We start from the raw sequence: 11,829 nt of genomic DNA, 5'->3' as shown, positions 1-11,829 counted from the left end.
GTGTGCTGGGCAGGGCCAGGAGTTGGACTGGATGATCCTGAGTCCCTTCCAACTCGGGACACTTTGTGAATCACTGCTATGGCTTCCTGCACAGGCAGGAGCGCAGAGAAGAAAAACCACCAGATCCTCAAAATGCCTGAGCTGGAAAGAGCTGAGGAACCCACGGGGTGAGGGAGCAGGAAAGCAGCCCCACTCTGACAGCATTAAGGCACCAAGCCCGGCCCATCCCGCTCCCCAGCCCACGTTCCAGCACCCAAAGTGGCAGCACTCACTCGGAGAACTCCCCGCAGATCCAGGCGGCCGCGTAGAGCACCTCGCAGATGCCGTTGCGCTGCGTGTTGCTGGCCAGCAGGTGGGCGTTGTCCAGCAGCGTGGCCATCTGCGACACCGCGAACTTCCGGATGGCCTTCACCCGGATGGCCACGTCCAGCATCTGCGCGGCGATGAGGTGGCCGTGCCTCGTGCCCTCCAGGCGGGTCAGCTCCACCAGGATGCTGATGTACCTGCGGGAGGGGCGTGGGGGGGTCAGCGGGCCAGCCCCCCCCTCCACCAGGGGAGGAGCAGAGACAGCGGGGCGAGCACTGACCACTCGAAGTTGGTGATGTACTGGTAGTTGGACTGACTGCAGATGTCGATGATCTTGGTCAGCAGCTCGTCCCGGTACGTCGTCCCCTCGGCTTTGTCCACGTGGATCATCAGCTTCTTCACAATCTCCATCAGGTTCTTCTTCGATACCTGGGGGAGGGTGGGAGGGTTGAACCACAGCTAAGCCCTTCTCTGCACTGCCAAGCCCTTCCAGTTCCAGCCAAGCTCCTGGCTGGGCCCATGCCACGTGTTAACAAGACACCAGAACCACCTCGCCAGGCCCCAGCTTTGCTCACGATCCAAAAGGGAACCGGTTTTTGTCTCTGTGTAATGTTGTTATTAAAGTAATTACAACAATTATTATAACAATTATTATCTGTAATGTTGCTGGTAAAGCAGAGCCAGCCCAAGTGCACAAGGCTGTGATCTGGGAGAGCTGAGGATCAGAATTACTCACAGAAGCACAGAAACCCAGCAGGAAATTCATCTTCTACTGCGAGATGAGCAAATTTAGGAGCTCAAAACATTTCTGCTTCTAAAGGAAACAAATTTAGGAGTCCCTGACATCCAGTGGAATTCCAGCACATCAAAATGGGTGATTTCCAAAGTGAGAAGCTCCTTCCAGTCTGAAGCAAAGTTTTCAAAGCCCTCTCAAGCTGTGCCAGGTGTTTCACTTGTCATAAGTGCCAGAAAAGACATGGGAGTTGTTTATCACAACTCCAGAGGGCAGAGAAAATGGCATGTTTTTCTCAGATAGCCCTTTCCTAAAAGGACCGAGAGCTGGAGAGGAAAAAAAATGTAGGAACATACCATGCCATAGAGGAGATCTAAAGCTCTGAGCCTGATGGACTCATCCTTGTCATCCAAACACTGCAGAATGAGATCCTTGTGGGACTGAACCGACTTGGGGTGCGTTTTCAGGATTTTGGACATTGCCAACAGTCCCAGGTACTTCACTGTGAAAGACAAAATAAAACTTCTTTCCAAATATAGAAACACTGGTTTGGGCTGAGCATGAAATCTTAAAGGCTGGTTTCAGTAGAAGCACTTGGGATTCAGACACTTGAATAAAAATCTGTGATGAAGAAGAGCATTTTTTGAGAATTGTGCATCACAGATTACAGCCTTTAATTTCATAATTCCATAAACAGACATGTAATTATAGATATAATCTTCATCATGGGCTTCTTACACACCTCATGTTTTATCACTGATATTAACACAAGTATTTTATATATCAGAAACCAAGGGGTTTGAGAACAGGTATCCTGGGAGGAACAGAGCTTAGGGTGTGTAACAGCCCTGTTCTCAACGAGACAAATTCAGATGGCAGCAAAAAGAGCTGCACTAAAGAAAGATTTCCCAGTGTTCTTTGTGATCACTAAAATAAGTCAACACTCTCCCGTGTCACTGTTCTGCTCCCACTGCTGAATACCCCTCACTGCTTTCCAAGCTGCAAGTCTATAAAAAGGGAAATCCCAGGGCATGGAAAGAATTGGTTTAGATTTACAAGACCACAAAGAGCAGTAATTATTGCTCTCATTTGTTTTTTTTTAAAAAAAAATCACTATAAAGAAGTGCAATTATTTCCACACTAAACCCCCCAGGCATTGTTTGGTGTTTGCAGACACAGCCCCAGAGCTTGTGGGTCAAGGATTTCATGAAGACAAGCACCATACTTACAGTTCTGGTCAGAGTCTTCTATCAGTATCCTCAACTTCTGAACACACAGCTGGGGAAAAAAAAAAAAAAAAAAAAAAAAAAGGACTAAGTTATGTTTATTCCAAGTTTTGGTTAAAATAACTCTTCCCAAATTTACTCGTTACACAAAGAAGGGTGTTGAGCACCAGGGGTCTCTGGCTCAGAGGGTTTTGTTGCATCAACAGATTTCCAACCGGGGGAACCTGAACCAGAGAACACAAACCCATTCCCCTGGGGCACTTGGGGGCAGAGCAGAACAACCCCCCCCAAAGCCAGGCTGGTACCCCAGGCTGGTGCCCCAGGCTGGTACCTGGATGCTGGCGCTGTGGTTGGGCATCCCCGAGGACAGAGAGATCAGCACTGAAACACAGAACACACAGACAGTCAGCACTGAGGGCTCCCAGGGGCTGCAGCAACACAACACAACACACCTGAAGGTTCACACCTGGCTCAGCTCACAGGAAAAGGGGTATTTCTTTAATTTACATGTCCTATCTAGATGTACTTTTATGTGCCATATTTATATCACAGGTTATTTTGTTGTTTGTTTGCTTGGACTTTTGGGGGTCTCGGGGAAGGAGAGAAGGTTGTGCCACAACACTTTAACAATAATAATAATAGGGCAGGAAAAAAGTGTAAAAACCCCCTTTTACACTTTTATTTACAGAAATACTGTTTTATTTACAGAAATATGTCAGCAGCTACTGCACAGCTGAGGTTTTAAGTGTGGATTTTCCCAACTCAACGAGATGCAGCAACGGACCCTGGAGTTTAATGTGATGGGATTGGGGCTTTAATTGAGCCACTGACTCATGGCACAAATCAGGTCCCACTGGTGACTATTTGGGACATTTTAAAGCCCTGGGACACGGGAGAGCTGCAGGGACACCACTGGCACCTGCAGGGGACAGTGGTAGGTGCTGCTCTGGGGTTTCACAGTTTCTCTGTTGGCTCTGATTGTGACCTCAGAGCCCCTGAGGTGTCCTGGGTGGTGAATTCCCACAGGATCACCCACTGCATCTCAGTGCAGCCCCCTCTTATCTCCTTCCAAGACACCAAGTTTTTCAACTGTGAAGTTGCAAAATTAAAAATAGAAAACCCCCCACAACTCTGATCCATCACCATGTAAGAAAGCTCTGACAGAGACACCAGCCCTGTGTGAATTCTGTTGCTGCTGGTGTATTTTGGAGTCGTAGCAACATTTAGGAGCTTGCACACAAACAATCTTGTTTGTCTGTGCTTGGTTTCAGCCTTCAGCAAACACAGTTGTAGTGACTGTGCCTCCCCCACTGGCGGAGGATTTCAGCCCCACAGTGACACAAAGTTTGCCAGGACTCTTCTTCCAGTTATAAAGTGCATGAAGTGAAGCAGAGGAAGGTTTGCAGAGGGGGTTAATTGATGATGAAGTTCATCAGGGGGTTTTTTTGAGGTTACAGTTTCAGTTCTCACCTGCTATTACTGTGTTCACACATTCATACAGGAGAGACATGGCTGAGGTGCTGCAACAGAAATCAAGGATATTAAAGAAGGAATAAACTGGCACATTTGCAAGAGTTGTCAGCAGTATCTTAGAGCAAGTTAACACCCTGAACTTCACAAGAAATTGCCAGTATTCTGTTCCACATCCCTTTGAATAGATGAAGTGATTCCCCCTTAAAGACTCCTGGACGGGGGAGGAATTTTTAACTGAATGTTTAAAAAACCAAAACTCTTCCTGCAGAAGCAGCAAGTAAGAAGAGCACTGTGACAAGGAATGAGGAAGGAAGCATTACTCAAACTTCAGCACCAGCTACAGAGCACTGAAGCAATCTTGTCCAAAAATCAAATTAAATCCTCTGCCCGAGGTCAAAAATCCACGATAAAGCAGATGGAGAACCTCAAGTGTCCCTCCAAGGAGTGAGTCCCATCCCAGCAGCAGAGCCCTGGGTGTGCAGGTACACACTGCTCACCTCTGCCAGCCACAACCCATTCCCAGAGTCTGATTGTCCCCAAAGTTCAAGATGACTGTTGTGGCAGGGGGCTGGTTTGGCTCAGGGAATGCTGTGAGATCCAAAGGGACTGAATGGACACCAAACCAAACACCACTCAGTCCTCACTGCTAAAAAATGCATGTCTAACTGGGGAGAGGTAGCACTGAAGACATTGTCCATTTTCCCAGTTTTTCTGGGGGGTTTAATCTATTTTTGACTGCTGCCAAACTCCTCTGCAGGTATTTGGATGCCAGGAACCCAAGGAGGAGGGACAGGAATGGTGAGGCCAGAGCTGCTCTCACAGCTACACAGATATCTGTTCAAAACCTGCTCCTTCCCATCCATCCCTTTGCTCTGCCATGTGAAGAGAAACAAACCTTTTCATTCCACAACTCATGCATGAGCTGGCACTGGGATGTCCTGATAACTGGGAGATGGAACTGCCTCCAAGGCATCCACTTCCTGCTTTCAGTTCAGAATTAGAGCCACAACAACACCCCAAACCAGCTCCAACAAGGAATTATCTTCGATTTTATTCCACCTAGATTTAGGACTTACAATGTCAGAACTCTCCCAAAAACACATCTGAGAAAGGATTTTAACATATTCCTTGCCAGGCTGCTCTGGTGGGTAAGGCACTCCCAAAAAAGTCAGGAACTAAATGTGTGACCAGGACAGGCAAATAACCAGCTGAGCCTTCCCTAAGCCAGAGTTTTCATACACCCTCCACTGTCATCTCTGGCTCAGAACGCAGTGAAAGGAAAGCAAATTGCTCCCGTTTCCACACGTGCTTTGGGGGAATTCACGCTGACAGACACCCAGACTTTCCTCTCAGGTCTTTGACCTCACTCAGGTTTTTCAGAAACAGCCCTGGTGTGAGATCAGCTCTTGATATTTGAAGTCAATACACTGAAATCCAGAAAGAGCTGGGAAATGCATCCCCAGCCCAGGTGATGACCCAGCCAGCAGGCACTTCCCCAGTCCCAAGGAACCAAGCAGGCTCGGTGCCACAAACCTGTGGATGAGGTTGGTCAGGGGCTCAATCAGCTTCTTGCCCAGTCTTGGTTCTAATGGAGTAAGAGCACCAAACTATTCAAAGAGAAACGCAGACAAAGTGGTTTAATAACTGTTTTTAAACATCATCCAAATATTATATCAATTGCTGGATGCAATTGCAGCTCACTGGATTTAAACCAAGCTCTATGAACATATTTTTTCCCTCTGGTTACATTCACAAACACCAGAAGATATTCCTGGGTTGTTTTTTAAATTATTTAACCACACCTCCCAGCCAGAAAGCCATTTCACACCCAAGGTGACTTAATGAAAACCCCAATCCTAAACCCCCCAAAAAAGCAGAAGACTTGCCAGTTTTATAATTTTAATGAGGACCCAATTATTGGTGGATGAAGTCATCAGCTTGAAGAAGAGGGGAGCGAGGGACAGGTAGTTTTTGGGATTGCGTCGAGCCAGCTCACAAATCACGTTGACTGCAGCAGATTGCACACCTGGGAAAACAGGGAGCAGCAGCAACCTCAGCAGGGCAATCTCTGTCATGGCCATTTCTGGTGCAGAACCCCCAGAGCAGAAGCAGCTGAAGGTTCAGACCTGAGTGCTGATGCTTTGGCCTTGTTCCCAGCTGAACTGAAGCAAAGGCCAAGGATGTCCAAGCAATCTGAGAAAGGATTTTATTTATTCTGGCTATTTTCTAAAGTATCAGCAAGCTGGGTGTCTGCTCTGGGTCAGCAACAGGCACCACCCCCATCAATAATCACCCCCCAGAAAGGTTCCAAACACTGCTGCTTCTCGAACATGTGTTACTGAGACATGTTTAAATACAGCCCAAAAATAATGATTCCTTAAATAACAATCTGACTGGACAAGTCCACTCCCTTCTCCTCCTCGAAATGGACTTTTTTCAGATGGGAATGTTTTAGTCTGGACAGGCTGGGTGTCCCAGCAGAGAGCACAGCTCCTCTCCAACAAGGTCTATCAGGGTGTTTTTATCTCTGCAGGTGAGGGATGTGTTTTGCTTTATTTAAAAATACTGCTCTGGAAGGTGCATCTTCTGTGCCCACCTTGAATCAGTCCAATCCATGGAATTAAATTTCTCCCTCTAAATGCAGACCCAAATCAAGTGGAGATCCCAGGAACACATCACACACAGAATTCCTAAAACCAGCGGAGATCCCAGAACTGCATCACACACAGGATTCCTGGAACAAGTGTTTTGTTGCACCTCTCAAAGACTGAGTGAAAACGTGAATATGACACAGAGGAATTGCCAATTCCCTGTGCTGCTGCTGCTGAACTGCCAAGACACTTCTGAGGGGCCCAAACAGCAGCGTAGACTCAAAGATTAAACTAAAAATAAATTAAAAAATGCACTTAGCGAGGTAAAATTATTTTAAGTACGTCCACAGCAAGCCAGTGGCTGCAGCTTTGTAAAAGAGCACAGGAAACAACAACAAAACCCTAAACCCCGAGATCAACTGCAGTATTTTTAAGTCAAGTTTAGTAAGCACCAAACCAGGACCATTAAGCTGCTTTGGGCCATTAAGGTTTAATCCACTGCTACACTTTGAGTAGCTTTGGGTTTGAAGAACGTTTGAAAGGACGTGTTTTTAACGTCTGTCAGGACCCTGCTGGGCTCATCTACCCCTGGATGGGGTGAATCAGTGCCCAAAAAAGGATCTCAGGGATCCTCCCCTCCACCAGCTCTCCAAGCACACGTGTGGGGAGCAGCAGGAATTCCCGAAAAATCCACTCACCGGGATCGGGATCTTCAAGTTTCTCTTTAAGGCGAGGAAAGGCAGGACGGAGGGACTCGGGGTACTTGAGGAACACCTTGTACATGATCAGCACTGCCTTCTTCCTGATGTAAGGCTTGGTGTGGGACATCTGCCAAGGACACAGCCCAGTCAGGCTCTGAGGAGATCTGGGCTGCCAGAGCTCTCCCAGCTCACAGCACCTTGGAGAACTCTGCGAGCCCAAAGTCCTTGCTGGGACGCTCAGCTGCTTTTTGGAAACTCCAGAGCCAAATGCTGCTGATTAGCACCAAAACTAACAGGTGATTTCAAGGTGATCCTCTGGAGCTAAGGCTGTAAATGCTCCCCCAAAAAGCACCACAAGAAAAGCATCGGTTTTCACATGCATCAGTTCTTAATTTATCAAACTGGACCAATTTAATATTCTTTTATTACAGGGAAAAGCCATTTCAATCTTCCCAACTCACCAGAGTCATGATGTCATTTGCCAAGTCCCTGGCAAGATCTGGAGTAACAAAACAGGACAAGCCAGTCAGTGCAACTCCAGTATCATACTGGTTAGGGCTACTCAGATCCTAAAAAAGGAAAAACAGGCTCAAAAATTTAAGATCACACAGGACGTTGAGAAACAATTTTGTCAGACCAATTTTATTCACTCAGCACAAATGAGGCAGAGCTTGTGCTTCGTGGGATTATTTCTATCAGCCCCCACCACCTGCTAAAATATAGCCAGCCTGGGGGTTAACTGTAATTAACCAAGAGATGGATGATTGCAACGTAAAAGCAATTAGAGAGATGGCACCTTGGTGGGATTTTAGGGATGGGAGTCATATTTAAACACTCATTACACAATCACCAACATGGTTAAAGTCCTAAAAAATTGGTGTTACACACTAACCCTGGTAAGGCAAGGCCCAAGTGTCACCAGCTCAGCTGGGAACAGGCACTGTTGGTGAGTGTTCACCAGAGCTTAATCCACTAAAGAAATGGGATTATTTCCCTTCCAAGCTGCTGGCAGCACCCACAGCTCCCATCCGCAAAGTCATGGCCCAAGTCAGGGTGTGGGACAAGTTTCTTGGCCCTCTTTGCAGTCAGAATCCTACTGAGCCCTCCAGAATCCTGCAGGGCATTCCAAGCTCCAACACTTCCCATTAACATTCCTCTCTGGGCACGTTCAGCACAGATCATAACCCAGATCTCTGCCTGCAGGATCCCTCCTGCACTGAGCATTCCCAGCTGGAACTGCCCAGATCCACACGGACACACAGGCAGCTTCAGGAGAGCTAAACATAGCCAGGCCTTTGGGCTTCTGTGCCATTTGCATCTCATTACCTCAAAAACCTGCTGCAGGTGGGGGGGAATTAGATTCTACTGTAAGAATAATGAAATCTGCTGCTTAAAGAGCAAAAAATAAAAAACTGCAATTCATCCTGGCTTTAATGTATTTTGAGAGCTGATAAAGCCTTAAAATATAAAGTTGGTGGATCAGTGAAACATGAAAAGGCATAAAAAAAGATGTTTTCAAGAAAAAACTCAAGCACAAAGTGGAAGAAGTAGCCAAGCAAGTGACTGAAATCCAGTAAAGTCAAGAGTCCATAATCAAGAAATGGAGGGACATTCATATTCAGAGCAGAACAGTTTAAGAGATAAAGGCAAAAGCACTAGTTCTTTAGGGAAGATGCTGGATAACATCCCACTGATCTTTTTTAAGCAAGTAAAAGACATTTTGGCTCCCTAGATAGTAAAAATCTGGGCACATCTTGTACTGGATCAGTCAAGTTTTAAAGCAGTGATACTTTAAAAAAAAAAAAAATCAAACTTAAGAGCTTTAAAAACAACTGTGATCTGAGGAAAGGGAAAATGATGCTGTAACCCAACAACTCTGAAAAAAACCCAGTGAAAATGAATACAGGACTTTACAAACATTCTGCCCCATTTTCACCCCCAGCTGTACCAAAGAAGCCCAAGTCTGATCTGTCATCCCAGGAGAAAGCAGCCCTCACAAGCAGAGGGTTTTTGGAGCTGGGGAGTGCTCCTTCTCCCTCAGGGATGGGGCTGTTTTTCCTACCCATGCCACTGTCCCAGGGGCTGCCTGAGAGCCCTGAGGGAGCGTCAGGGAGCTCTTGCTGTGCTGGACAAAGCCAGGGACAGCACAAGGGACAATCCTGGCTGTGCCATTAATCCCTCAGCCTGTGCAATGATGCAAGTCAAGAGCTCTGCCTGAACACCTTTATACTCCTGGAAGAGAAATACCTGTTGCAGATGTAAAAACACAACAAGAGAGACAGAGAGAGAGTGAAACAAATGTACCTTCCGGATCTGATTGGTTGTCAACATGATGACATCAGTCCCCTCATGAAAGCACTGGGAGGCAGCCAGGTAACCGATGCGCTGGGGGAGGGCAGGAAGGGAAGCACAGTTTGGTTATAAAGTCAATTTACACAAAGTTTTGATGAAGAACAACTGGTTGTTTGACTAGCAACGTTAAAAATATGAGCAGTTAGGTTTGTGGGACACGGGGTTTTCTAGGAAAGGGGAAGGAGCAATCTCAGACAAGTAACATCTCTAGTGATAATACAGCTGGTTTAGGGATAATAAACCACCTTCACCTTCTCTACTCTGTTACAACACATGGGTTCAGTGACCACAAGGATGTAGAAATAAGGTAGGATTGTCTATCATATTTACTTTGTGTTGACTCCTGACTTTCAGGGACTCAAACCCAATTTGGAAATTATTCCTTAGGAAGCAACACTCCACCCTGTTTGGTGAAAGAGCACGAAACAGATCTTCCAAGAAAAATTATAAAGCTATTATAAAATAAAACACTCCTGTTACTAAGAGCCTCAGGTGGCCTTCACACAAAAATACCCTGCTTTTTTCCACTAAAAGGATCTGACAGCTGTTGTCACACATCTGGCAGAGGCAGACCAAGCATTCCCCACCGGACTAGAAGGACACCCAGTAAAGAAGCAGCCTGGCCAGAACAGCTGCAGGGACTGGGAACTCACCTTGAATGTAAACTTGGATGCACTCATGACTTCGATAATGTTGAAAGCAGCCCAGCTGATGTCATAGCCCAGCATCTGTAACTGTGAGCAGAGAAACCAAGAGAAACTTCTGAAATCAGAGACTTGAGGAAATCAGGACACCTCTCAAAATTGAGGATGTAACAAGAGGTTGAAAATAATACTGTAAGACATCTCCAGCTTATGAGTAATATTACATTCTACAGCATTCACAGGAAATGAAAAAAGTCTCAAAGTTCTACCAGAAACAAGTTTTAAACAGTTTGCATTAATTCCAGGCAACAGAGGTTGTGGCTGCCCCATCCCTGGAAGTGTCCAAGGCCAGCCTGAATCAAAGGAGCACCCTGGGCTAGTGGAAAGTGTCCCTGCCCATGGCAGGGGGTGGCACTGGGTGGGCTTTAAGGTCCCTTCCCACCCAAACCACTCTGGGATTCTGTGCTCTACAATTATATGAGCATTGGTGTGAAGGGTTTGCTTCCTGGATTTTTTTTTAATAAAAACCAGAACATAATTCTTAATTCTTTACCATTATTTTTGTCTTCTCCATCTCAAAGGACAGAACAAGGAGAAACAAGACCAGTTTCAAGTGCTCATGGAGCTACGTGATAAGAAACAACCTTTTTATAGAATTGTTCTCACTGAAATCAGATTTGCTCCCTGATCCATGTCAGTAAAATCCAATTGCAGGGAACAGAAGAGGACCATGCAGGCTGAGCAGAGCAGGCACTGGGGCAGCACAGAGGCCATCTGCAGGGGCAGGGCAGGCCAGCTGGGCAGGGCAGGCCGGCGGGCACTCACATAGGTCAGCTTGCAGACGGCGTTGGCCTTCACCGCGATGTTGTCCTGCTTCAGCTCCTGCTTGATCTCATCGATGCACTGCGAGATGTACTTGGCCTGAGGGAAACAAACAGCGCAAGGTGGGTTCCTTCACCAGCTCTGCAGATGGGCAGGAGCAGCAGAACCCGGCATTTGCCAGTACCAGCTCTCACACTCACACACGTTTCGGCAGGCACTCGGTTCTGATGGAGCTGCTTGGTAAAAAGAACCATCACAATCCTGGGGGGTTTCCCTTCCCCTCCCCCTCCCTCACAATTACACTGTCCAGGGCTCTGGATTCCCAAATTTGCAGAAATGAAGTTGTTCACTGGAGGTTTGAGCACCGGGGGTCTGAACAAAGCCCAGCTGCCCATTCCTGGAGTGCTCCCTCAGTCCTGTGGGACACCAGAGAACCCGCTCCCTGCGTGACTACAAAAAACTGCGTCAAGTGCCCAAACGTTATTAATAACCCACAGACTCCAGGGGACCGATGGAAAATATGCTGATAAAATATGACTCCACTTCTGGGCACCCTGCACATGATGGCACTGCAGGGGTGCAGCCACACCCACCCTCCTGCTTGAAGGGATGAAGGTGCTCCCTCCATCCCCCCCCCAGTCACGAAGCTCCAAGGGAAGTCATGACCCCCCCCCTTCATCTTAGTTGAGCCCTTCTGCCATTTACTCATTTTGATAAATAACAGTTATTCGTGTGAATTTCCCAGCAATTCAAAGAGCCAAATGTCACAATGTTTACACTTAAATATTGGTCTTTTGTGTCTTAGCAGACAATCACATCTGTGCTCGTGGGAAGGATGTGGCAAACGTGGGATTTGAAAATATCTGTCCAGATTTTACTTTAGAAGCAGGGTTAGCTCAGTCAGAGATTCTTCCAGTTCACAGTTGATTATGAAGGTATCTGCTACAGAAATCATGAAAACTGAAATGCAGAGAAATAATC

General features: G+C 46.7%; 1 protein-coding gene across 2 annotated transcripts in view; it reads right to left on the bottom strand.

Annotated features, from left to right (window-relative positions):
* The window catches only part of AP3D1 (adaptor related protein complex 3 subunit delta 1), a 40,489-nt gene that overhangs the window by 14,423 nt on the left and 14,237 nt on the right, over positions 1–11,829 (bottom strand). For both annotated transcript variants that reach the window (XM_027909008.1, XM_027909009.1), the window contains exons 2-14: positions 10,852–10,947; positions 10,036–10,116; positions 9,335–9,415; positions 7,492–7,599; positions 7,028–7,157; positions 5,625–5,764; positions 5,272–5,345; positions 3,736–3,785; positions 2,597–2,646; positions 2,269–2,317; positions 1,396–1,541; positions 587–735; positions 273–503 (exon numbers count right to left, since the gene is read on the bottom strand). In XM_027909008.1, the coding sequence (XP_027764809.1) occupies positions 273–503; positions 587–735; positions 1,396–1,541; positions 2,269–2,317; positions 2,597–2,646; positions 3,736–3,785; positions 5,272–5,345; positions 5,625–5,764; positions 7,028–7,157; positions 7,492–7,599; positions 9,335–9,415; positions 10,036–10,116; positions 10,852–10,947 (1,385 nt within the window). The remainder of the gene's footprint in view (positions 1–272; positions 504–586; positions 736–1,395; positions 1,542–2,268; positions 2,318–2,596; positions 2,647–3,735; positions 3,786–5,271; positions 5,346–5,624; positions 5,765–7,027; positions 7,158–7,491; positions 7,600–9,334; positions 9,416–10,035; positions 10,117–10,851; positions 10,948–11,829) is intronic.

This window comes from Empidonax traillii, unplaced genomic scaffold (genome assembly GCF_003031625.1).
Source record: "Empidonax traillii isolate 1590-97213 ecotype Southwest subspecies unplaced genomic scaffold, ASM303162v1 scaffold1914:size93637, whole genome shotgun sequence".
NCBI classification, from domain to species: Eukaryota; Metazoa; Chordata; class Aves; order Passeriformes; family Tyrannidae; genus Empidonax; species Empidonax traillii.
This window is presented reverse-complemented; position numbering and strand designations above follow the sequence as displayed.